This window comes from Pseudonaja textilis, chromosome 2 (assembly GCF_049901715.1).
Source record: "Pseudonaja textilis isolate UNSWEBS1 chromosome 2, rPseTex1.2, whole genome shotgun sequence".
NCBI classification, from domain to species: Eukaryota; Metazoa; Chordata; class Lepidosauria; order Squamata; family Elapidae; genus Pseudonaja; species Pseudonaja textilis.
The window spans coordinates 108,439,979-108,467,205 of record NC_141991.1 but is presented as its reverse complement, the minus strand read 5'-3'; the positions used below and the strand labels follow the sequence as shown (position 1 = coordinate 108,467,205).

General features: G+C 41.8%; 1 protein-coding gene across 6 annotated transcripts in view; it reads right to left on the bottom strand.

Moving 5' to 3' along the window:
• Window positions 1-27,227, bottom strand: part of CASKIN2 (CASK interacting protein 2) — a 100,840-nt gene that overhangs the window by 5,576 nt on the left and 68,037 nt on the right. For 2 of the 6 annotated variants that reach the window (XM_026701981.2, XM_087924887.1), the window contains 16 exons: window positions 24,957-25,054; window positions 24,032-24,177; window positions 22,591-22,686; window positions 20,239-20,369; window positions 19,183-19,291; window positions 18,362-18,470; window positions 17,919-18,013; window positions 16,598-16,715; window positions 13,147-13,268; window positions 11,863-11,941; window positions 10,734-10,816; window positions 9,556-9,666; window positions 9,239-9,340; window positions 8,716-8,854; window positions 1,347-3,491; window positions 181-511 (listed from right to left, as the gene is read on the bottom strand). In XM_026701981.2, coding sequence (XP_026557766.1) covers window positions 181-511; window positions 1,347-3,491; window positions 8,716-8,854; window positions 9,239-9,340; window positions 9,556-9,666; window positions 10,734-10,816; window positions 11,863-11,941; window positions 13,147-13,268; window positions 16,598-16,715; window positions 17,919-18,013; window positions 18,362-18,470; window positions 19,183-19,291; window positions 20,239-20,369; window positions 22,591-22,686; window positions 24,032-24,177; window positions 24,957-25,054 — 4,014 coding nt within the window. Of the gene's footprint in view, window positions 1-180; window positions 512-1,346; window positions 3,492-8,715; window positions 8,855-9,238; window positions 9,341-9,555; window positions 9,667-10,733; window positions 10,817-11,862; window positions 11,942-13,146; window positions 13,269-14,265; window positions 14,461-16,597; window positions 16,716-17,918; window positions 18,014-18,361; window positions 18,471-19,182; window positions 19,292-20,238; window positions 20,370-22,590; window positions 22,687-24,031; window positions 24,178-24,956; window positions 25,055-27,227 lie in introns of all 6 variants that reach the window. The other 4 variants (XM_087924888.1, XM_087924885.1, XM_026701982.2 and 1 more) reach the window with 4 other exon arrangements.

Below are 27,227 nucleotides of genomic sequence, written 5' to 3'. Positions count from 1 at the left end.
ATACAAACCTACAGCTGAACTTGAAAAAAAAAACCAGAACACATTTGGTCCTAATGAATTGGAGCATGATGTCTGCGCATAAGTGCTCTTTATAACAAATGGAGCAACTGTATCCTGCTTTTGGATATCTACCCCAGTGCCGTTCAAAGATGCCTCATTCAAAGCCTTCTTTCTAATCACCTGTCTGCTTCCTCTGCAATGATCTCCTTTTCGGCAGCCTCAAGGGTGGATGCCAACGATGAACTGGTTTGTTCCAGGCGCTGCTGAGTCTGCATCACATCTGGACACATGGTTGGAGGCCTTGGCGGAAGGGGCACCCCAAAATTGAAAGCAGGCTTATTGCTGAGACCCAGTTTCATGGGATAGGGACTGGAGACTTCTGGCACCATTTCAGGGGTTGATCTGGAGGGACCTGTGTGGTGTGAGTTTGCCAAGACTTGCTGATAGATGGTTTTGGGTCCTGAAAATACCAGCTTGGTGGAAGCAATGGATGTTGGCATGGATGTCGTGTCTGAAATAACAACAACAACAACAACAATAATCTAGTGCTTAGTGTCCTATCTGATACAGAAGAGTCTGCACTGAGTTTGGGCAATAAAGTGCAGCAATGACAGGTGACTATATTTTCACAGAAACAGCAAAAAGTAGTTGGGTTCCCATAGCTCAGTAAGCCAAATCCCTTTTTCAGATTGAAGGGTCAGGCTCTCTAGACCAGGTGTAGTTTCTATAAAGAAGTGGGCCAGACCAGGACAAAAAATATCTAAACTAGATTTAATGTTATATATATTTAAATTTATCAAATATAATTAAGTAAAGTTAACAGCGTTTCCCAATAATAATTTCTCCATCAGAGAAAAGCAACTAAGATGCTCAAAGGCCTGGAGACCAAAACAACAGTTGCAGGATTTGGGTTTGGCTAGTCTAGAGAAAAGAAGAATTAGGGGTGACATGATAGCAGTATTTCAATATTTGAGGGGCTACCACAAAGAAGAGGGGATCAAATCACCCTACAAAGCACCAGCAGGCAGGACAAGAAACAGCAGATGGAAACTAATCAAGGAGAGAAGCAACCTGGAATTAAGGAGAAATTTCCGAACAGTGAGGACAATTAACCAGTGGAACAGCTTGTCTTTGGACATTGTGGGTGCTCCATCACTGGAGGTTTTTAAGGGACCGGACAGCCACTTGTCTGAAATGATATAGGGTCTGCTGCTTGAGCAGGGAGCTGGACTAGAAGACCTCCAAGGTCCCTGCCAGTTCTATTCTATTTTTCTTATGCTAATGTTAAAAAAAAAATAGTTGTTATTGCCAATGTTCCCAATCCAGCATCAAAACCCACAACCTACCTGTTACCGTGGCCGGTATTCTTAGCTGAGCTGATCCTCCATGCCTCTCGCTGTGCAGGGGCCCTGGATTGGCTGGTTTCGAAGAGACGGGAAGCTTGCTAATCCCCTTCTCCAAGGACAGGATGCTTTTCTCTATCTCAACTATTTGGAATGCCATGTGGTCGTCCTCCAGTGGGCCTGTGGTAGGGAGCGGTTCCATCATGTGCAGCGAAGGCCCACTGATGCTTACCGCCTGGGCCTGGGCATACTGTGGGGCGGTGGTCATGCCTGGGCTTGGAGCAGCCGTGCCAAATGCCTTCAGCACGTTTTGGAGAGGTTCCCTCTCTTTGCACCGGGGCCGCCTCTTGACCGTGTCAGATTCTGTGAGATTGAATTCCAACACCGGGGCTTCTTTTGCTGGATCCCCTTGAGACTCTTTTCCACTGGACTGAGCAAGAGCAGAGTCTGAGTCTGGAGTTGCTGTGGCATTGGTTTTGAGCTGCCCCAAAGGCTTTGGTCGCTGTTTGATGGTTAGGTTGCCTTCTTCTGCAAAGGGGATGCACTCACTGGAGCTGTTTTGAGAAGAACAAGGGGATTTGGCACAATGATCCTTCTCAACTGGACCCTCTTCCTCAGTGTCTGATCGGATATCTTCACGGTTATGCTGCAAAGCCTCTGTCATGGTAACTGCCGATTCACTGAATGTTCGTCTCCTGGGACCGTTGCCTTCCAAGACCTGGCTTCTACCATTCAGTGTATTGGTGTTACCAAGGCCTCCTTGAACTGAATTGTGGAGGCCACCTTTCTTGGTACCTTCCTGACCACAACTGGGGACCTGGGAAGACTGAAGTGGCTGAGCTGGGCTCCCATCATAGACTGGCCTGTCGAGCTTAGCAGCTGTGTTTTTCCCCAGACAAGCTCTGTCATTAGTATTATCCCCTTCGTCTTTGGACGGCGAGGAACCATTCTGTGCCGGTTGGCCTTGTTCAAACTCTGCATCAACTGCTAAAGGGCTGGAAACCGAACTGAGGCGTTTAGGAGGAGGAGGAGGAGGGCCTTTCTTCCGGGCCCGGATAGCAAAAGACTGACTGCGCAAGACTTTAGCTTCTGAAGGCGGCTGTGTCCGTGAAACCTGACTGCGCCCGGGTCGCCTAGTTAGGGTAGCATAAGAGCCCACTGAACTGCTAGCTGGCTCTTCCTCATCAGGTTCCCCATCTGATAATGCATAGCGGTTTAAGCTTTGTGAGCGTTTCTTGTGCTTAAAGCCCTCACCATTTTGGCGTTCAGGCTTAGGCTTTGGAGGCAACTGAGGTGGCTCTGTAGGGCCGCAGTGGGAATGAAGATAGGAAAAAGCTTTCTGGGCAGTTGATTGGAGGGCAGTCCTCTGGACTGACAAGTGGGTAGATGCCTTGGCCTGCTCAGGCATGGAAGGTGGAGGAGCTGACTGGGCCTTCAGTGATATGTGAGGATACATGAAGACATATGGAGCTGTTCCCTTGCTGGCAGCATGGGGCAATGTGCAGGGGGAAGGGGCTGGTAGTGGGCTTGATGGCTCTGGTGAAGCACTTGGTCTCTGGAAGTGATCCATCCCCTCGGGCAGATTTCTCTCCCTCAGGGGACTTCCCACACAACTGCTAGAATAGCCATTGATTCCATCTGGTCCATTGAGCAATGGAATGAATTTCCCATAGTGGTCTGGGCTGGGCCGACCCTGGGTGGTGGCAGAGTTCTCCGCAGGATGGGGCTGGGTGAAAGAATGCCCTCCACTGCTCCCACTGCTCCCTTCGCCACTACCCAAACTCTCCTGAGAATGGCTAGAGGACGTGCTTTGGGACAGCATGTTCTCCTGGGAATGTCCTGATCCTCTGGATCGTGCACCAATGCTCTCTTGACTCCGTGACATGCCTTGGGTACTCTTGATGGTCAATGTCTCTTGGCAGCTGTTGGACATGGCTGTCTGGAGCTCATGGCTCAGCTCACTGTCCTGAAAAGTGGTCATTTTGGGGGTGAGAGGAGAATGGCATTCTCCATTCTCCACAGTCTCAATGGTGACTATTTCCAAGGTACCAGGGATCTTGCGCCTAAGAGTGCTGACTTCAGCCTGGCTCTGACTCTTACAAAGATCTGTCAACCTCTTGACAGCCAGCATGATCTTCTTTTGGTGGCCTGCATGTCATACAAGAAAAACAAACTCAGCAGTTGTATGGGAGCCTTTTCTTTCAATTTCCAAGTTCCCTACTTGTGGAATGTATATTAATTTAAGTCATTTCATACATAAATGAGCCTTATTACAGAGAGTAGATGAACAGGTGAATAGTACATAGGTACAGCACCACCTTTGTTAAGAATCAATGTGTATAATGATTAGAGCATTGCCACTCAGCCATGATTGTTTAGTAGCTTTCAACCAGTCGCTATGGCACAACAATCATTCCAGACTAAGGAAGAGGAAAAAATGGAAGTCACATGACTCATTCCCAAACCACAAATACGTTAGACCTGAGGTTGATGAAGGGGCCAACAGAGGGTAATGTAGTTGGATGTAGTAGTAAGAATAGACTATGGCCTTGAAAGGACAAAAGGAAGGTCCATTGCCAAGGAAATGATCAAATAAACAAGGCTTGAGCCCAGACTAAGCAAAAACACTTGAAGATAAAGTGAGGAGGAAGGGAAGCACAATCAGACTTCAAGATTCTGTGACTGTGGCTGTTCTAATAAAAGCTTTAAATCTAAATGGGAGCGGGCCTTTGGTCTACCTCATAGGACGGATATTGGGGAAGACATTTCCTATTCTAGGCAAGAAACTAATGTCACTGATTATAGGATAGCCCCATGCCCCTTGTTTAATTCAGTTCCTAACCTTGGAATTTCAACCTGTCAGTTATAATATACGTAATTTAATGTTAACAGTAGCACAGACAGATTTCATAAGGGAAAGGTGACTTTTGATAATGTGGAAAGCAACTTTAAAACTGCTCAGCTCAGAGCAGTGGCTCCATCTTCAGTTAACAATAATACCAAGCAGATTAACTGAAAATGACTTTGAGCAATTCCAGATTCTGATGTATGCCCTGCTTGCTCTGTTGTCAAGATAATGTTGAAAGCAGTTCCAAATTTTGCTTCTTGAATTGGAAATACTATACAAACTTTTAATTAGTAAGTAACCAAAGTTTTAATTCTGAGAAGGAATTCATAGCCCACAACTATAGCTTTTAAGCTGAGAAATTGTGCAGTTTTTTTTAGCATTTGATTAGAAGAGGTTTGTTAGAGCAGAGATGAACCAAGGAGTTCAATGGACCCAGAACTGATGGGGTCAAATGTTTGGGGCAAATGTTTTAGATAAATATTATGGTTCCATCTTTACTGTAGCTTTGAAAGTAAGGCCTTAACTGAATCCAGAATAGGCCCATTCTATCCTCAGAAACATCTAAGCTTATTTCAGAGCTGCAATCAGAAAAGGTTTTGATTTGCCTGGAATCGTTGCAATCTATTTAAGTGGTCACTAGAAGTCATAAACAACTTGATGGCAGCTAATCAATCAAGAATAGTTGAAGCCTGTACCTACAGCTATCTGTATTAATGTAGTTCAACTTCAGGTGCATGTTGTCTCCTTGCTCCTATTTAATTTTTATATAAATATGTTGGCTATACAAACTTCTCTAACCCAGAACATCTCCCTAAGTTGGCCATGGACCTCTTTATTAAAATGTACAGTATACTGACAATGTTCATCATTAAATTGAATCATTATTAAATTTGGGAGCATGAAGGACAAATGGCCCATTGTGTAAGAAAACAGCTGACCTTGATTTTTTAAAAAAAATCTAGGAAAATTTGGGAACAAAAACATAGATGGCCATTTGATGGGAATGTGCTAGAACTTGGAAAATGAAGTAAATTCTGAGAATAAGTATCTGGCAAGCTACAAGAAACTACAGGTCAGCAGTAGTCCTTAGAGATATGTCCATGTAGTAGCTTTCCAGCAATGTGGAATTGGTTTTTTACTGCTTTCTTCTGCAATATTCAGTTTCCTGTAGCCTACAACCTTGGGATTTCCTGGTTCAGGGCTGTTTAGTTTTTTATGAGCGACCAAAATTAACAACCGGCTGTGCAGTTAATGCATTGAACCCTAAGAGACTTTACTGTTCAATATATCACCCTTTCTCGTTGCCTGAAAGCTTACTGAGCATTCTGCAGCATTCACTAAGCTCAAGGCACTTCTTTTCTGGAGTCCAAAAGGACCTTTCTAAGCAGAGCAGCCTGGAAGAAGCCATTTTAGCTGAGCAGCCAAGAGCCCTTTTTCCTGCATCATCTGTTTAAACATCATCTGTTTAAATTACCCTCTTTAGTGCCTCGAGGGTATTAATTGCATTTACACAACACAAATGATCCAGCAGTCACCTCCACTGCTCATTCATCCATTGCTGGATACCAGCAGTATACAACTTGGAATGAATGGGTTAACTTTTATTTATCCATTTATATGCCACCTCAATCATCCAATAATTCTACTCTGCCTTTCATCTCTTTGATCCTCATGCATTTGTCTCCTCCCCTCCTTTTTATGACAATTAAAACAACAGTAATAATATTCTTTTGCCAGAGTGAGAAAATGTGTGTGGCCATCTCCTATTTCATTTCATTCTTTGCCTCAGTGCAACGATGGGCACGTGAAAACCAGAACAGCCCTAGAAACAGAATGTCCCTATTTTGGCCCTATTTTGTAGGGATTTCAACAATTATTCAGGCTACTTTCCTACTCCTATAACCCAGTTAAATGTGTTATGTGTGTTGGTTTTTTTTAAATTCATGACTAGAGAATGGGGCTCCAGTTCTTGACATTCTCTATAAGCCAGTGGGGGAAGCAGTGAGAAGGGTGAAACCAGAGCAACTGTTTTAGGTGGGTCAGAGGTGGGTCATTTGTTTTTTTAAAAGGGGATCTCATCAACAGCTATCTGTCATGTACACCCAATTACGTATATGTTTGGCTGTTTGGGGGTGAAGCCATTTGGCATATTTAGATTATGCTTATGATCATGGACAAGCAAGGCTGTCTTCATTGAAAACAGGATTCTCTCTACTCTGGGAATTTGGTGCAGTGCCAAAAATTACACTAATTCCTGCTTCCAAAGAATAGAGGCAAGCTTTCTCTCCTATTCTTTTTCTTCCGCATTGTAAAATATGGCTTTGGTAAGGAGCCAACCAAAGGTTGATGGAGTGGCTGAGCTGTCTAACTCATCAAATCAGGCCATGACAGAAGACAGGGAAGAAACATTTACAGGAATAGTTAAATACTATGGTATCGTGTTCCATGGAGGCACTGAGGATTGTTCTTGTTATAACGATGGTTTAGATCAGTGTTTCTTAAAGTGTAGTCCTAAGACCCCTGCCCATCCCCAAGCTCCTCTCAAAGGTCCATGAAATCAAAATTATTTGCCAGCCTGTGTTGAAAATTAATATAATATTAAAATTCCATCAAGCAATAATTGATAGTGAATGCATTGATTTTAATTTTAATATGATAAATATCAATTAATATAATCCATACAAACAAAAGCTCTTTTGGGGTCCTCCTCCATCATTTTTAAAAGTGGGAAAGGTTCCTGAGAGAAGAAAGTTTAAGAAGCACTGAAGTAGTTGTAACAGTTCTGAGACATGCCCCAAGCTCGGCTTCTATGAAACTGGAGAAGGCCGCTTCCTAGACCAAAGTAGAAAAGATGAGACATGGCCGCTCTGACAGAAGGAAGAATGGGCAGAAAGCGTTCCTATAAAGCACGACAATCAGTCCCTGAGGAAATGAACACCTAAGCATTTTTGCATGGGTCTCTGTGTGTGTCCTTCACAATTGATGCTCTCTACTGATCAAGTGGACTTTTAATTTTTTGTATTGATCTATTTTAAAGATTGGGACGTTATTATATCTAAGCTTATTTTGTTGCCAATTAATTACCAGGTGGAAGAATGCTAAAGAAATTAGCTACCTAACAAAATAATTGCTGCCTGAGGTGCTGATCAAGATGCGGAATTTGCTTTGATTGTTGATGTCCAATTACGCCATACCATCCCTTAGAGCTGTCACAACTGCCCTTGAGTTGCCCCGTGTGGCCCAGGGACAGGAATGAAAGTTTCCTGATTCTTAGTCAGAGTTGCTGGGATAATGGCAGTGACTCATTGCTAGAAGGGGGGCATATTAAAGCCTCCCTCCCTAGTAATACCTGAAGGCAAAAGGAAAATGTATTGTATATATAGGTGCAAAGCGTTCCACAACCAACAATGTAACCTATTATTCCGAATATTTTCCTTAAGATACCACAAGATTCTGCTCTGTTAAAACAAGAGACAGCCACTGTCCATGAGAATTTAGGATACCACGGTGCTTAACAAAGGTTTTGCAATGTCTCCTGCTCTTGCTGCATCCATCTCTCAGCTACAAAGTCACAGTGCACAGAACAGAACTGTGGATACAGTCTAGGAGGCTGCTTCCTTTTTGGGACTGTCCTTGGCAAGCTTTGCCGAGTCTGTCACTGTGCAAAAATGAAGACTGCATCCTGGGCTAGGTCCAATGTTCTCTCACGGCTACATATCACAGAGTGAATTGGAGTCAGCCAACAAAATTTGCGGAAACTGTCGATCTATCAGAATAAGGAAATACTTTCTTGGGATTCCATGGAATCTCAGGAGCAAGTTTAAATCAAATAGTCTTTGGAGTGTAAAAGCTTTTGTGAGGCTCTGCATTATGCTTAGTTGCTTATTAACTATGACTATCATTCATGGATTCACTTTAGGCCAAAAGCAAGTAAACAAGACACCATCAAGATACTTTTAGATTTCAACTCTCTTCATGCCAAGTTAGTTACCAAAGGCTGGGAGTACTGGTAGTGCAGTGATTAGAATGCAGTATTGCAGGCTATCTCTGCCCACAGCCAGGAGTTTGATCCTGATCAGTTCAAGGTTGACTCAGCCTTCCATCTTTCCAAGGTCAGTAAAATGAGGACCCAGTTTTTTGGAGGCAATAGGCTGACATGTGTAAACTGCTCAGAGAATGCTGTAAAGCACTATGGAGCGGTATATAAGTCTAAGTACTATTGCTATTTTTAATTGCTAATAAATGTTCTAAGGTTCTTATCCTTGCCTGTACGTACCACAGTCACCATAATATTCTAAATTCTAATGGATAGCCAACAATACAGACTGGCTAGATTTTCCATTCCAAGTTAATTAAAAAGTTCTGAGAGATGAATCACTGAAACACGATCAAGCTGAGGTGTAGTGAATACTATGTTATGGATCCAATTTCCCCACCCTTACAGGAATAGTCTTGTTAGTTACATACAACCAAAAATTCCCAAATCCCCGGTGGTTTTGCCTCTGGCTTTTGATTTCTTCTCACCAAGTTTGTTGATGCCAATCTCTTGCAAATCCTCCCAAGTCAGATCGGTCACAATGTTGATGGAGTCATAACCGTTGCTCACCAACTTTTTGTGGTACTGTGGTAGACCAATAGCACTCAACCATTCCATCAAGTCATCCTAGAAAATAATACAATCACACTGAGTTTCATTTGAAATCACTCTGTTTCTCTTCAAGCCTGTACAACTTTGGAGAGTTAGGAAGCTAAATGGAGAGCACAGCGTTTTGAGTTTGCCTTTGCAAATACTCTATGATATCTCCATGAAAAGGATGCAATACCCTGTCGAAAAGAGTGGGAATAGAAAAATGTTGCAGACGCAACCTCATTTTATGCAGAAGATGGTTAACGATATGGTGACATTAAATAATTATTAGATTACAATATGCCTCACAGACACTCTATAGCACTTTTTGGGGTGGGGTGGAGGTTGGGAGTGTATGCTTTCAGATAGGAAATAGTTGATCACAGGCTTCTTGTAGATCTCAGTAGTTGCCATACTCACAGGAATATAATTTGGGAGCCAGTCAGCAATGCTGAGCTGTCCAATCTCTGTCGAAATTTTCTTCCTGTGGCCTGGTTTAGTCACCCCAATTGCTGTGAGATCCTGGAACAAAGAGCCCGGGTATATATCTATCACAAACCAAATGCATTTAATATAATCTATAACAGAGAGCTGTGCATCTATTCAACATGTGTGCAGCAGTATCTCTTTTGGGAAAATGGACAGATTCTTATACACCCAAAATGGTAATTGTGTGGAGAAACTAAAAGACACTTTCCCACCTTTGCCTGGTCTTCTAATTTTTTATTTCTTTTTACCTCTGGAGTCATGCGGCTGATTGTTGGCACATCATAACCTGCATTCAGGAAGTTGGCTGTATAACACTCAAGCTGGAATTCACTTAGCCAATTGTAAATAGCTGCAGCATCCTACAAAAAAAAAAAGGAAGAAAGAAAAGTCCCCTTTGGAAAAGACCACAATGATCCTTACATTTGCATTGTCCTTTGGTTATTCTACCAAAACATTAATAGTGTGCTTGACTACGTGCATAAAAAAAACCAAGAACAGTCAAGCAGCAGGGCATTAGGTCACATATCTCCAATTTACCAAATGGGTGGGGATGATAGGAGTTTTAGTTGACATTAGATTACCTATTTTGGCTGTAATTTAAGCCCCACTTTTTCTGAGTGATGGGCCACTCATTAAGCTCCGGGCAGGGCGTCTATTTGAAAGTAGCAGATTTTCAGCACTTGTGTCAGCTTGTATTTAATGTGAAGCATTGCCATTCATCGGCATGCTTGGCATGCACTTATTTAATGGGTGTAATATAATTTTCTCTTGATAAAGTGGAAAGATATGAACTAATTGTTATTCTTTGGAAAGCCCTTGTAAAATGGTCTTCGTGTGCAGTTTCCAAATCAAGACCAGAGTACAGAAAGTGCAATTTTAAATTTACTGATTTATTTCCAGCTATTAATAATATGGTTTCTTGGAAAGATCTCAGCAAATCTAAGGAGTAATTTTATTATGTAATTCCTTTGTTTACCGCTGCACTCAATATAAATGTTATTAGCAACATTTTCTTGGGAAGAGTGATCTCTGGCCTTGCACAACTCTTTATAGTAGCCATAGAAACATCTGCTTTCCTTGGCGTTCTACTCTCTCTATTCTGTTAGCAATACCATAAAAAGAGATCTTGCCTGGGAAGGTTTCTAGACATACTAGATCCATTAAAACCGCACGCCACTTTGCCAACACAACTCCAGAAAAGATGAAACACACAGTAGTCTTAACATACTTGCAGCCCCGGCATTGCATTTCTTGTTCCTCTACCTTGCACTACCGTATTACTCCCCTGCATCCTTTCGATCCTTCTGTCCATTTTCTAATTCCAGGCAAGAGTGGCACCAGATGATTTTTTAAAAAAATCTTGAGGAACCCCTGATATCAACATTTTTAAGGGTTGTCTGTTCTTTGAACAAAGAACTTTCAATACCTTCCCTTCCAGGAGCTGCTCTGGGCGTAGATATTGGTGGGAGAAGATCCTGTCATTGGAAAAATTCTGATGCATTTGTGTCCCTGCAAAGAATCAAAGCAAAAATCAGAGCAGGCAATGGAACCTTGGAAGAATGAATTCAGGACACAGTCATGCAAAGAGGCCCATTGCTATATAACATTTGTTTTAACAGGGAACGAAAGAGAATCAGAAATCCTTACACTGTGATGGTGGCACTTTCTGCATTTACACCCATGGAATTCACCAATAGGGAATGTACACTTTATTTACATTTCTGCCCTGAATTTTTTTTTATTTAAAAACCCTTATTTTCTCAAAAGCTATCAGCAGCTTCTTGGGGGAGTAGGGGAGTACAATCAAACAGTATATTCGATTTCATTTTAAGCAATTTATTGTTTTAAAGTCAATTCTCACATGCTCTTGAATTTCAATTTTTCATGGCTCATACCGTAGACTTTCAGGTATAGATTTTCATGGACATATGGAGCAGCCTTCTGCGCCCTACCTTTCAGAAGTCTGGGGCTTCTCCTGTCATAGTTTCCAGCCAATATGGCCAATGGGAAATCCGGGAGTTGTAATCCAACTCATTTAGAGGTTATCAAGCTGGAAAAAGCTGTTGCATAAAAGCAGCATTTGACACTGCAGGGCAGATAGCAAGAGCCTTGCTCTAAGACTACGTAGTAGACATATTCTCCAAAGCACCTGAAGGCAGGACAAGAAGCAATGGATGGAAACTAATGAAGGAGAGAAGCAACCTAGAACTAAGCAGAAATTTCCTGACAGTGAGAACAATTAACCAATGGAACCACTTGCCTCCAGAAGTTGTGAATGCTCCAACACTGGAAGTTCTTAAGAAAAGATTCAACAACCATTTGTCTGAAATGGTATAGGGTTTCTTGCCTGACCAGGGGGTTGGACTCAAAGACCTTCAATAACTCTGCTATTCTGTTTAGAAATTAATAGCATGACATGCAAGCATGCCAACCAGCTGAACCTTCACCTCATGCAAAGCTTGTATTTGTTGCCATTAAGAAAGAGGCTCTGTTTGTCCTTTCCACCTCTGTGACATCTATTCCTCTTGTCTCAAGATGACAACGTCTCCACTTACCTAAGGAGCTGGTCTGACCATTGTGAGAATTTGAACTCAGGACATGTTGCTGCAGATCCTCCCCACCAGGCAAAAGTGGCTGCAAACACAAGAGCGAAGAGATCAGTCAGTCATCAGTTTGCCAGACACAGGATTTCCCACACATACACCCCTCGTACAGCATCAGCAAAATCATACTTACAACTGGGCAATGAACTGGCTGTTCTTTTATTTTCTCCCCTGTAGATCAGCAACACTGATCTATGGTAACTCTATTTCATTTTCAAAGCCCAGGTGGGAAAAGAAAGGGAATTGGAATGCAAACCTTCCCCCATTCATCTCCAAAGACCAAGACTGCTGTCTCCTCATACCCAGTTTGTTACATCAGAACAAAACACAACACTGCTTTATGTAAAGGGGTTTGCATGGTTATTTCTTGGGAATTTTTTCAGATACAGTGGCCCTGTCCTGGCTGTCACAGGACACCCAGTTACATCTCTAAATAACAAAGAAGAACATCCTTCCCCAACCAGACGCTTTCTGATATATTCAGGCAATTGCTATCTGAAGAAGAGAACAAACATAATACCAAGTGTTATTATATTTTCCTTAGTGGGGAGTAATCTGATTGAGAAGGACCTGGAACCTGAACAGAAATACAGCCTCTAGGGAAAGAGCTACACTCAACAGCTCTCTCACCCAACAGTGCTTAAATCAAACTCAGAGCTCTTACTGTCTGGCAAAGATCTAAAAGAAAACTGCGGCTCAATTTTTTTTGTTAAATGGGAAAATACTCCTACATCTAGCTTGGCCATAAAAAGCACATTATCTCTCACAATTGATTTCTTTTTAGTTTTTTGTCGTAACCACCTTGCTCATTATCCATTAGCCAACCATGAACTTGAGCAAAAGCCCCAAGTGAGAGATGAGAATGGCTTTCACCTGGGTGGAAGTACATGATCGCAATGTCGTGACCCGGTCCCCAGGGCCCTAATATCAGGGCCAGCTCTCCTGATGGCCTATAATCATTCCCTAAAAGGTTGCTGGAACTATGGCAATCAGTGAAGATCACCATAAATTCCATTCTTAAAACTGTCAAGGCCTTTCCTTGGGATTTGGCTTCAATGTCTTCGAATTCTCTTATGCCTCTGCTGTGTTGGATGCTTTCTGCTCGTGAATCTGATGAATCTTATCCTTTTGAAATCAACTTCAGACAGATAAGCACTGGTATTGGGGGAATATGAACTGAAGACCACAGAATAAAAGATTCTCGTGTCATTGCACAAAAAAATACGATTTCCTTACCTTTACATTCTCAATGAGGATTCCCATGAATTGTCCATTGGTGCCCTCAGTACTTTGGCCGCTACCAGCACTTCGGATACTGCCAATACTGCCTTCGCTGCCCACACTGTTTCGATCACCTGCTGGACAGGAGGGGAGAAATTTCAAATGGGATTTTGTAGAGAGGAAAAGGAGGGAGATAAGGCTTTTCTTCCATAAGAAAGAAAATGTTAGGTGAAAAAAAAGCAATTGGTAGTAGCCAGTTCCACAGCCCTGCAGGCTTTGTCACGAAGCACAACATTAAAACCCCAGTTTCTAATTAGAATTAGAAATGCCAGTTTTCGGGAAGAGATTAGTTGGCAAGCAATGAAGGAATTTAGTTATGTGACACTTTCCTTACATCAGCCTGCACTTATTCTGATTTGGACTATAAATCCACCATACCAGGTTATTTGAGGGAATATGCAATAATGAACAAAGCAGGCAAGTAGAGTAAACATGCTTGGCTCTGCTGACTTTGAAGGAATGCCCAGGAATGCCAAAGTTGCACGTGCAGATGGAAGGAGAGAAAAGTGTGACATTCTATTAGATGTCTGTAGTAGACATGGGTGGCACGGCCATCAGAATTCTGCCCTGATGATTAAAACTGCCTTTAAAATAAAAGGAAGACGAAGCAAACAAATATACCTTTAGTGGGGTTACCAGGTAGACTTGGAAGTGTCCACAGATGTCTACTACAAACGTAGCAGCATAGTGTTGTAGTGCAAGAATGGGCAAAACGTATTCCTGCAACGGTTGCTGAACCGCAACCCTCAGCGAACCTTGCCATTGGCTAAGGTAGCATTCGGCCATATTTGGAGCACAGAGGCACACATTCTCCAACTTTTGAACAAAGAGGCCCCAACAGTGCTACACATGCACACGTACACCCGTGCATAAATCAGTCGAGGACAAGTGGGTGTGCGTGAGGGAGGACATGTCTCCAAAGCTAAATACTCCACTGATAAATATCATAAACCAGACATCTCCCTTCTCCTTGCTGCTTTTTCTCCCTGGCCTGTGCTCTCCTATGCTGCAGTCAGGCAGCCCGACTGCTAGGACGGCTTGCCCAGCCCAGCCCAGCCCAGCTGTACCCCTGACCTGGGCTCTCAAGTGCTGGAGCTGTCCTAGTCAGGGTGAGGTGGCCCCAACCTGGAGGGAGGCTGAGGGGTGCCTGTGGCGGAGAGGCATCGGTATGCAGTTGTAGCCCACCAGGAGGGGTGGCTGTGGTAACCTGCAGTCCCTTTGCATGGCTCTGGCACTGATGTGTGGACACCATGCGGGAAAGAGTCAGGCCTGCATGTAGAGACAAAACGTGCATGTCAGAACAGAGCGCATGTAAAGGTAAGGCAGTGGCAGTTGGACTGGGTGTCTGCATGGCCTATCTTTCCCAGCGGGGCACTCTGTGCAGGACTACACCGCATGGACCCAGGGCCTGTTTTAGAGGGCAACTTTGGTACTCACGGAATACATACGTTCATCTAAAAGTTTAAAGTAGATTATTTATTCATTACCTAGATGCTTCCAGAATGCTTCTTTTACAAATAGTTTCAGCATCATCATCTAATGGATGTTAACGACAGAATCAGGTCCCTTGCACAGGTAGTCCTTGACTACGGCCATTTGTTCAGCGACTGCAAAATTACAGTGCTGGTGAATGAAGGGTGGTTATATGACAGGTCCTTGGAATTCAGGTCATCTCAGCACTTCTGTGATCATGTGATCGTGATCCGGGCACTAGGCAAATGGTTTGCACTTATGATTGGCTGCAGTGCCCTGCGATCACCTGATTATCTTTTGCTACCTTCCCTGCTGAACTTCCCCAGTCAGTCAATGGGAAAGCCAGCAGGAAAGGTTGCAAGTTGTTGAGGTAAATCTCCCCCACTTGTGCCTCCTCCTCCGGCATCCTGTTCCTGTGCCAGCCAGTCTTATAATCTCTACACCCTCCCAGACTTGTGCCATGCTCTTGCGCGCACCCTTCCCAACCCATGTTGCACCCCACGTACCTTTCCTGGCCAGTCACACCTCTGTGTACCCTCCTTGACCCACACCATGCCTCTTGTGCACACTCCCTAACCCGTATGTTCACATACCCACCCTGATCCCGACTGCAACCCCCCCCCCACATATCCCACCCCCACCCTTCTGCATACCCTCCCCATCCCGTACAGTTCTTGGGCATCCTTCTTGATCTGTGCTGCACTCCTGCATACACTTTCTGATCTACACCCCCATGCACTCTTTCTGATGCACGCCACCCCCTCACCCCTCCTTAGCAGCCTGTATCACACCCTTTCTGCCCTGCGCCTCTTGCACACCCCTTCTGTACTCTCCCTGAGGGTGACTTTCGTGCACCCACCCCAGTCTTCACCACCTCTCACCCCCCACACTCCAACATTGGCCACACCTTTCCTACAAACCTGTGCACCCCTCATGAAAATAAAGAGATTTTGCAGGGCTTTGCATTTAAAACCTCCAATATTTTTTTTTCTATTAGAAGCAATAATACAATAGTAGAATTTATATCATTTATTTTTTAATAATTGTCTGCAAACTTTCATTTCTTAAGAACATGGAACAAATTTAAAATATGAATATTTTACTTCACTTAGATATTTAAAAACAGTCTAAAACAACACGAGTGGAATGAGACAAATCGCTAAATTACCTTTAAGACTGTATTTGCATCTCTGCAAGTTTCCTTTTGATAAATGATAGTTTGCATTTATCTCTGGATAATGACATATTTCATTTTTGGGGGAGATTTTGATGGGTGTCTTTTATCAGTCCAAAACTGTTGTGCAATTATTTCTACTTTCTTACTTTATTGGACTCTCAATGTTAAAAGAAAGTACAAGGGATGAAAAATACAGGACAAGTACGAATGGAATATATGAAGCAGAATGACTAACAATATAAGCTTTGTTTGTAGGGTCCCATGGAAATACAGGAAATTGAAGTCTTAAATATCTGGAAGATATCTAGTTCTCTATCCCCTTATTTAGTATGTATATATGTATGCATGTATGCATTTATTTAGTTATTAAACTTATATGGCCACCCATTTCACATGAAGTGACTCTGTTCAAGGCATAAATGAGCCTTTTCATATTGAAAAGTGGCACGGAATGGGGGTCAGAAGGAAGGGAGGGAAGGTAAGCCTCATATAGTGTATGCTGAACTTGTTCTGAACAGCTATGGCTTTCAATTAGCAACTAAAGGCAGAGCAAGTATTGCCATGAGTAACTATGATTGGAGTAGGAAGCTTTGATTATTATTTTTTTAAACAAAGGAATTGATGAAGCCATGAAAAAATAGTATAAAAGGGATGTCCTGGAACACGGAATCATAAAATGTCTCCAGCCTTTTTCTCTACCCACCAATCACATCACTGGACTCTCATGAAACCTTCCCTTTATAACCCTAGGCCAACCTGTCCGCTTGCTGATTACTTCTACAATGGATGGAGGAAAGTAGCCAACTCGGTCAGTGCCTTTCTGAGCATCGTGGATATGGCCCTTCCACCGTCCATCTGCGTGCTGCTCCAGGACCTGGGCAAAGAAAGGAAAAGAATTCCCATCAGCAGGTTGAAAAGGCAAGAAGTCTAATTTCCTGCTTCCTGTAAGCCAAATTTTCTAAGAGTTTCATGTTGCATAGTGTTGGATATAAGCATGGGAGAAACAGCCGTGATTCAAAGCTAACCTTTGCTATGAACTTGCTGTTTGTCTCTATTTATAAAAGGAGAGAAAGTGCAGGGAGTCCTCTACTTACAATGGTTCATTTAGTGACCGTTTGAAGTTACAACGCCACTGACTTATGTTTATTTTTCAAACTTATGACCATTACGGCATTCCCATGATCACGTGATCAAAATTCAGATGCTTGGCAACTGACTCATATTTTAGGACAGTTGTAATGTCCCAGGGTTATGTGTGTTCCTGTTTTGCAAGCTTCTGACAAGCAAAATCAATGGGGAAGCCAGATTCACTTAACAATCTTGTTGCTAACTTAACAACTACCATCCCCACTTAACAACTGTGGCAAAAAAAAGCCATGTGCGAATAGGCGGCAATATAAATTTCCAAACAAATGAACAAATAACTGTCTCACTTAACAACAGAAATGTTGGGCTCAATTGTGATCGTAAATCGAGGACTATCTGCATAGTGGTCTAGAACTGTAAGGATTAAAAAAATGATGTGTGTGTGAGAGAGGGGAGGGGAGAGATTCTTTCATTTTATTTTTACCTCATTTATGCATTCTTAACACTTGAAAGATAGGTAGATAAAAACAGAATACAATGGAATCAAAACTAAAGAATTGCTTCATTAGGATTAAACCAAACTTGTCTTGGTCTAAAGGCTAAACATTTTCTTTAAAAAAAAACATGAAAGCTAAGCTTATTACCTGCACCTAAAACTGAGATTCTTCACTTCGTACCTCTACAAAAGTTGTGCCATGCACACAAAATATTATACTACAAACTCTATTATTTAATGAACCGTTCTTTTTGTACATTCTTCTTTTTTTGTTGTTGGCATTTAAACACACTGCCAACTGAGATCCAAATACAATAATACTTTCCCCCATCTTTTAAGACAAGTCAAAGTTGTGTTTGTTCCTTTTCTCAGCATAAGAATGAAGCCCTTCCACGAAAAAAGAAGACCCATAACTAAGTGAGAGTGATGAGGGAACACTTCAGGGGAGAGTGATTAGCCATGTAAGATCTTACATGACTTCCATCAATTTCTCACCGTGATGACATCTCCTGCACGGATGTTAAGAGCTGTTGGATCGTGGAGATTCCAGAAATCCTTTAAAGCACGGACCTTCAGGATTCCTGACGCCTCTGATGACAGGTGATAAATAGGGAGGAAAAAAAAGAAGGAAACAGAGGAAGCTTAAAAAATGTCAAGGAACAGGAAGATGATATTGTTACTTACAAAACAGGTAATATCTCCTGTTTCCCACAACTGGCAAACTCTTCAAGCATCCAGTATATTCTTCCCACCCTCAACTTTCTTACTTAGCTGAAGATTCAGAGTCAGCAGTGGGGTTGAAAAACCCATGTGTCTTCATTACTCCCACTCTCACCAAGAGACTTCCAAGCAAAATCCTTTCGTGTTGGGCATTTAGATCGCAGCAGGCAACCTTCTCGCTTCAGGATCTATGGGGATTAGTTTTTCAGCTTGCTCACCTCGTAGGAGCTGCTTGATGTCCTTGCTGGCATGTGAAGTGGTGAACTGGTTCACAATATCCAAGGCTGTCTGGTTGTAGGTGTTGCGAATGTTGACATCAATGCCCCCCTAGCAGAGAAAAGATTAAATGGAATGAGGAGAAAGATGAAAAAGACTATAGAAAGAGGGTCTCTGCAATATAGGGATTTTTTTTTTCTTGAGGTAGGGAACTGTGGAGTCCTTGGTGCTCTTTGAGCTTGTTTGCTTGCAGACATTTCATTACCCAAGTAGGTAACAACATCAGTGCATGGTTGATGTTACCTGGTCAGGTAATAAAATGTCTGCAAGTAAAAAGACAAATTCATAGTACACTAAGGATTTCATGGTTCAACCTGAGCTAGAGATATTCTTTTCTGCTGGTAGGGAACTGTGTTCTGATTGAACCCTCACAGTTTTATCATTGACTTAACTAAACCCAAGAATAAGTACTGGTTAACCTTCATTAGACAATTTCCAGTATTGCTTGGAAAACACTGGTTAGACATTGATTCTGACACTTCAGAACTTTTTAAAAAGTTCCCTATTATTGAAAATCATTTTTTCTCTCACTGGCCCCACACCCCAGAATATATACATTCATACAGCAGCTGTAGGAAAGGGAGTTATATACGTAAGCTGGTATATGCACAAAAGATTGATCTGCATGAGGAAGAATTATACTTCATACAATTTGCCAAATGCTGTGTTGGTTTACTCGGGAGAGCTTGTTATGCCTATCTGCTGATGGTCATGGTTATCACTAACCCAGCTTTGTTGTGTGCAAACTGCTTCTTTATCTCACCTGCAGCAGTAGGCGCACCACTTCTGTCTTGCCATACAGTGCAGCTTCATGCAAGGCAGTGCCTGTTTTTGTCTGCCTGTTGATCTCAATTCCAGCTTTTAGGAGTTGTCTGGGTGGATTGAAAAATAAACAATGAGCACCAGCAGACCAAAAAGTGGTCAGCTTGATTTTAGATCAATCTAATAAAACCCTGCTGTTTACTCTAAGCCATCTGGGGTCCTGGATGAAAATAGGAGATCACAGATGAATTCAATAAATCAATTTGGAGAAAACTTTTGAACTACAAGAAGAATATACAATGGATGTATATGCCCTATATTTAATATATTTTAATTTATACCATAATTAGGCTCAGACTTGAATGATGGTAACTCAGTGGTTGCTACAACTGAAAAATCCAATATACACTTAATTGCTGTTTCCTAGTCTAAAATATATGACAGAGAGAATTGGCACAGTTCAAAACCAGCCCAGATTGAGGTTACTAGGAATAAACTACAATTTGAAAAGTAAGTGTAAACAGTAAGTACACAAAATTACTGATTACTTTCATTGGCCAGATTGCAGAACTGCAAAAAGAGAAACGTTTAGGATAAGTTTTAGGAATTGGAAACTCATCAATAGTCCTCCCAGCTTTTTAGCCTCTATGGTATTTCATTAATCCTTTGGAACAATACAACATCACAATACAGCGTTCTAGTTTAAAGGATACTGGAGAAAGGAATGGTGCCCTCTATTGGCAGATATATTTTGCTAAAACGTGATTTGCTGCCACCTCCCTTCCCCTAAATCAGGGGTAGTCGACCTTTTTATACCTACCACCCATTTTTGTATCTCCGTTAGTAGTAAAATTTTCTCGAACCGCCCACCGGTTCCACAGTAATGGTGATTTATAAAGTAGGGGACAAAACCCCTACCATCCACCATGAAAGCTGGAACGCCCACTAGTGGGCGGTAGGGACCAGGTTGACTACCACTGCCCTAAATAATGGCAACAGTAGACTATTCTATTAAGACTACTGCCTTTCTCCCTCTCAGAAGTGCTTACAAAGTTACCTGATAATCTCTTTGTGCCCATTCTTGGCTGCCAAGTGTAGAGGTGTAGTGTAGTTGGGGTCACTTGTGTCTTTGAATTGTCCCTCAAGCAGAGCAACACACATATGGCTGTTTAGAAGTAACTGGGCTACCTAAAATGGACAGGGAATGATACAATGAATAAAATACAATAGACAGCCTATCTGACCAATGATAATTCATTGACAAGACCATCTATTCAGCAGTGTAGAACATCTAATCTAGAACATTCAAACTCTCTTATCTCCCTGAAAGGACATAATATAGTTCCTTCCCAATTTGAGATCTGTTTGCTCAACACTCTGATGGCACTCCACAGTCTCTTGTTGAATATTGGGGAGGGGTGTGTGGGAGAGGGAGAGATACATTCTGAGGATCTGCTAGTTTTCCCATCTTTTCCTCCCTGTATTGTTTCCATATTTATCATTCTTATGATACCATTTGTATAGCTTTGCTTTTATTATATTGTTTTTATTCTTTTTTCCAATCAATTTTTATTAAAGGATATAAAGAAAAGAAAATGAAAAATTGTAAGTTAATAAAAAAGAAATGAAAGAAAAAAGGCAATAAAGGAAAAAAGAAGATATAGCAATGTCGTTTCCCATCTTCCTTACAGCAATTACAAATGTATTTATTTTGTATCCTTTCTTTCTAAGATTACTCTTGCTCCCAACTGTTTTGTCCCACTCATGATCATTCTGTTTTTCTATTTACATATGGAAATATTTCTGAAATGATGACCCAACACACCATGGGTTTTCTAGTCCTTTTTTAATGGCTATTTTTAATGTGACCATAATTCAAATAAGAGAGATAGCTTCTGCCCTTCTAACCTTCTGCCCTCCAAGGAAGGCAGGTGCTTTGGAGAGCCATTCCTCTCATTCCAGCAGCCCTGAGAAAGAAAGCATTGTACATCTGCTTTGCTTCCAAGTCCTTAAAGAGGCCAGATTCTTCAGCCTTTTGGGAACTGGGTGATCCAACTCTGTTATTATCTCTTTTTCTAGACTCCACCTGCCAATGTTCTTCAGCCCTTCAACTACAGGTCCTGGAATCCTTACAGAAGATGCTCCAACTAAAAAATGCTTCCGCAAGGATGCAGTTTTCATGCGGGGTGGATTAGTTTTTAGCACTGATTTTGTATTGTTTTGTATTGAGTACAAATTTTTGTATTGTATTGTACTCAGTATATTGAGGAACTCGGTGTATTTATAGTTCAGCATGTTCTACAAATCCAGGAAACTAGGTTAATTAGCAAATCTGGGGTACCCATGGGCAGTGTATCATGAAAACACAGCCATGCTTAGAGCAGTTTACTATATGAGAAATGATTTCAACTTCAAGTTTAGTTTTGACCTGTCTTTGGCTATACATTATCACAAATTGTAGTTCATGTGCAGAGATCTTGAGTGTATTATTTTATGTCGGATTCATCACGCTATTTATGCTGTATTTATGTTACTAAAGCTGGTGTTCAGAACACTTACTGATTAATCATGAAAACAACTTGCCACTCCCTCAGTTTCTTTGGTGCAACCGTGATCCCTTAGATTAATGCTCCTCCCAACCCAACTTAGGGTTTATTTATATTTCCTGTTCTTTTCTTTAGCTTGAAGGAAGCTTCCCATCCCCAGGAATTCCAAGAAGCTTCTGCACCTGTCCTAAATATCGGAGCCAGGAATCTACAGCCAGCTCCCAATTGGGTCAGGATGGAATGCTTGGCCTTCTATCCCAGCTGGCCTTGCTTCTGACTTCATAGCCTGAAAGAATTATTAGGCTACAGGCATTTGTGGTTTTGTGTGGGAACTCTCAAAGAGAAAACTCTGATTGCTTTGGAACTGTGGTGGAAAAAGACATAGGGGGAAGGATGCTGCATTATGCCCCACTAGTCATAGTAAGGCCTGACACAAACTGCTGCCTGCCCAGAGTTTTTCAATCTCAGCAACTTTTAAGATATGTTGACTTCAACTCCCAGAATTCTCCAGCCAGCAAGAATTCTGGGAAGTGAAGTCCATATATATCTTAAAGTTGCCAAGGTTGAGAAACACTACTTTAGTGTATTGACATATACTTGGTTACCACAGAAAACTATAGGGCAAGGGTTGAAACTCAGTGCAGTAAGGAAAACAATGTCTGATAGTTGATTTAAGGCTAGCTTAAGAAGCTTCACGGGACAGGACAAGACAGGACGGGATGGAATTATACGGTACGCTTGACTGCTTTTTGTGCACCAGAATGCTTTTCAATAGACAGTGGATACGAAGTAGACAGATGGGGTAATCTTTTCTCTGTCTTGTTTGTTTTATAATACAAGGTGGTATGGGTGATTCTGCTTACCTTCAGCCTTCCAAACTCACAAGCCAAGTCCAAGGGGGTTTTCTTAGCCTTATTTATAAGACATGGGTTGGACTGGTGCTGAAGCAACATCTCTGACTGCAAGCAAACGTGTAAGAACATGAAAGGAAGTCAGTGAATCTGGAGAAAGTGGCAACACATTCCCCAGTGACACAACTCATTTCCCCGTGAGGCATATTCAAAGCCTTTATACAGGAAAAGCCTTATTTGGAATTGACAATACAACAAAGCTATATATGGATCGTAATGGGCCTGTAATTTGCTTCTCCAGCTCCTCCTAGTTAAATCTCAGAGCAAGAAACTCACAAAGTTCTCTAGTCTTTTTTAGCCACTTTAATGTTCTTCTCTAAATGAATCCAGTGGAAACTAAATATCCTAAATATCTAAATATCTCTCAGGGACTTTTATTTGCATTTTCACCCTCTCAACACATTTGTAGCTTTTTAAAAAAAATTCAGATGGCAAAAATCACTGGAAGGTTTTCCCACTGGATAAGGAGAAAGGATGTGTTTTCTAAATTCACAAACTTGTAAGAGTTCTAACTGTAATGCTTGGTATGCAAATAATCTCAGATTCTATCTTTAAAAAATTGTAAATAAAATGCTTGTTCTCATTTGTGTGTAGTTGAAGTCCTGGTGAGAGCTTGAAAACCAAGAGAAATATGACAGAACTTTGGAGCTATTCCTAGAAAAGCTTTAATGTTATAAATAACCAACATAGGGAATTTTTTGGATGATAGTGATGGCATGTATATATTTTTTTCACCAGAGCAAACTATATACAACTCCGCTGAGTTTATTTCAGAATTTATAGCCCTGCAAACTATGCTACCTATGAGACCAAATGTTTTTTGTCATCTTTCTTCCTTTTTGTTTTCTGACAAAAGCTGTATAAATGCTATCTTGGCACTGATTGCAGCTTACTTAATTCTACTATGAATGCCACCCATACTTTATACCAAAGCCCTATAATAGCTTTGCTGTGCAATTTTCACTTGAGGGGGGGTCATATGAACATACAAGAAATATGAGATTAAGAGGACAAGATGTTTTGGATTTTTTAAACAAAAGACAAACTTAGAATTTCTTCATCAGTGAGGTTTGAACACACACACACACACACACACACACACATATTATTCATTTGGTAGTATAGTAGCTTTAGGGAAAGTGGGGTGATTGAATTCTATTCTGGTTTTTATTTCCTCAGAGAACCAGTTGATTATACACAATTAATGTTTTATTTCAGGATAGTAGTATTACTACTGTATCAGATGCATGAGAAATCAAGTGCTGTTTGTCTTTACAAAAGTACAATTTGCTTCTCCATACATAACTTTAGAATAAGGGTTTGACTTATCATCACACCGAGTAATGAGAACCTCTTTTATCTTTTGCTTCCTCCACCATAATTCCCCACTTACCACTTCATAGTGGCCATACTGGGCAGACAGGTGCAGTGGGACCTGTCCATCCAATGATGCCATATTGACTGAAGCAGATGCCCGTAGCAGGAGGCGCACTGGCTCCACTTTCCCTTGCCAGGCAGCATAGTGTAAAGGGCGCATCCCTGTAGGAAGGCAAATATCAGAACAGAAAAGACAGAGATAAGCCACCTGATGTGGAGACTATAGAGGCCCATCTTGGGAATGTAGATATAAGAAATTAAACTTTTTTTAAAAAAAACCCATACAGGTAGCTTTTTGACTTGCAAGCAGAATTGGAACCAGAATTTCTGTTGCTAAGCAAGGCGGTTAAGTAAATTGTGTCCAATTTTATGACCTTTGTTTTTTGCCAGAGACGTAAAGCAAATCCCAATAGTTGTCAAGTGAATCACATCCTTTGTTAATCGAATCCAACTTCCCCCATTGACTTGCTTGTCAGAAACTATCTGGGAAGGTTGCAAATGGTGATACTACAACCATTGTAAATACATGCTGGTTGCCAAGCGTGCAAATTTTGATCACATGACTGTGGCGATGCTACAACAGTCCTAAGTGCGAGAACTGGTTCTTTTTTAAAAAAAAAACACTGATATATTTTTAAATAGTGGCTAAATGAATGGTTCCAAGTCGTGGACTATCTGTTTGGATCTTAACCACGGGTTAGGGCTGGTCCAGTAAGCAGACAATCTCTACTGGGGCAAAAGATGGGGGTACGAAAATCCTGTGTTCTCATTCCAAAATATTACTCAAAATATTACTTCCCCAGAAGCAATGTCGCCTATCACATTGTTCGCAAATGACACTTTTCATTAGTGAGACGAGAGTGATTCCCCCCACATTGGCTGTTGCAACAGGGAACATCTGATCATGCACGGGGAGAAACCAGAACAGGCAAACGTCTTACCATTTGTGTCCTTAATATCCACAATGGCTTGTGCCTCCAGCAGCAGAGAGATAAGCTCCAGGCTTCCGACCAAGGCTGCATGGTGCAAAGCTGAAAACCTGAAACCAAGAAAAGAAAAGAAAAAGAATAGGATCACTTGATGGGGCAAGTCTCAGTGGTTCCTGAACATACAGCCTGACCCACCCTGGCTCAAGCATGCTCCCTATTAGGAGATACGTTGAGAACTCAAAACTACTGAGAGTGACACCACAAGAAACGTAACTCCCTTTAGGCACACAATTCACCCTAGCATGATTCATCTCTGCACATCCTCTTGGTGGTGATACCATTTCTAATGATGATTCTAGCCCTCCATATAGATATGGGAGCAATATAGAAGATTTGAAAGCCGGCACTGTACAGTACAGTATAAACATTGGACGAGAATCAAGTTCAAACTCTTATTCAGCTTTGAAGCTATTTAGAGCTATCCTTAGGCTAGCCACTATTTTTAAGATTAATCTTTTTTACAGAATTGTTTTGAGAAATTGGGGTTTTAGGGGACCACTATTAATTTTTGGGGAGAAAAGGAAGCATTTTCCCAATATGATGTATTCCAGATGTGGTTGAGCGTAACTTTTAACAAATTTAGTTGCTACAATGGCTGGAAAGTGGTACTTCATAGTATACTTCAGTATTTCTGGAACATATTAATTTGGGAAAGGTTGAGATGTTTATATTATTACAGTGCCCTGGCAAATAGAGAGATTCTGAAATCACAGACGCTTACAGTTAGAGACTCTGGTAAAGCTCCTTTCTTTGTGGAGGTGTTGCCATTTACACTGTTTTAGCACTGACCAAACAAGCCCAGAATGCTTAATGACACATTTCTTTTTCTGGCATTGTCCTGTTAATGTTCCCCAAACTTTTTCATTTTCCTTTGAAGACCTTGTTATACATACACTCTTGCACATGGGAAAGTCTGCTGCCATGGTTCTGCAGGACACAAACAATCCCCTCTTGGCTCTAATAGATAGAGGACTTTGAGCAAGCTGCTAAGCTGTGACTTGATGTCTGCATTTTGGTACCCTCCTTGCCTGGGAAAACAAGGATGGACATACCTTAGCACTAACTGATTAAAATAAAGCTATAACCTGAGCCATATATAGTCTTAGAAGTGGACTCTTCAAAAGGTTTACCATGGCAGAAGAAGAGAAATATTTAATAAATAGGGAGTAACCATTTTATTGGATCTAATTCCTTCAGTGTAATTTTCATTCATTCTAAATCCAGCTTTACTTTTTATATTGATGTCATCCACCTATTTGCCCTGGCCCCGTCTAGTTTTAATCTCTGGTCCCCAGCATGCTTACAGTCCCCTCCCTACTCCCCCAAGTTGTATGTTCTGATTTAGGATGCTTTTTAAAAGATTCAATAACTGGCAAGTGTTATATTTTTTAATTATTGTCCCATCTGAAAAAGGACTAAGATGCCTGCCTCAAGCCAGCCTTGAAGCACAGAGAGGGATTTTTTTGCTCATCAAAATATGCTGGCGGTATGGGTGGATTTTTTTTTTCATTTCTCTAATTAAAAAAAAGTGTGTAAGCAGCCTTGTAGGAAGGTTAAGCAGTCTTATTGGTGTGTGTGTGTGTGTGTGTGTGTGTGTGTGTGTGTGTGTTCAGAGTAGCACCCAAAAGGTCAGACAGAAAAGCTAATGCTGGCCTTGGGACAAGTGACCAGCTGTCTCTCAGTAGGGGGAGCATCTCCCCTCCTCCCCGCCCTCTTACCACCCTGGACTTGTCCTGCTTATGGGCTATCTCTTTCCCAGCACCACTTTCCTATTGCCCAAGTGTGTGAGGCCACTGAGGATGAATAGATCTTGTGTTTGGGGTTTGTGAAAGAGGCTTGTTTATCCAGACCCCTCCTCCCCCGCTGGCTCCCGCCTTCCCATCGCTTAGTGCCGGTTTCATTCATTGGAAAGGATGGAAGGTAGCTCGGGGACCCACGGGAACCAGGGTCTCAGCGGCAACGGTGCCCCGAATCACGGCCCTGTTCTCCTCGGCAGGAGTGAAAAGTGTGGAGGGCGACTTCAGGGACAGCCTGGTTCAGTCCTCTAACATGACTCAATAGCGATGGGCATCCATTGTAGACTGGAAGCAGTTGTGTCTTTCGGCCTCCTGTAGGAGCCTGTCTGAGAGGATTTAATAGCAGCCACTAACGCAAGGCATACCAACACCACCAGTCCCCCTGTGTATGATGACAGTCTCCGTCAGGGAGGTCTTTTCTTAGCCA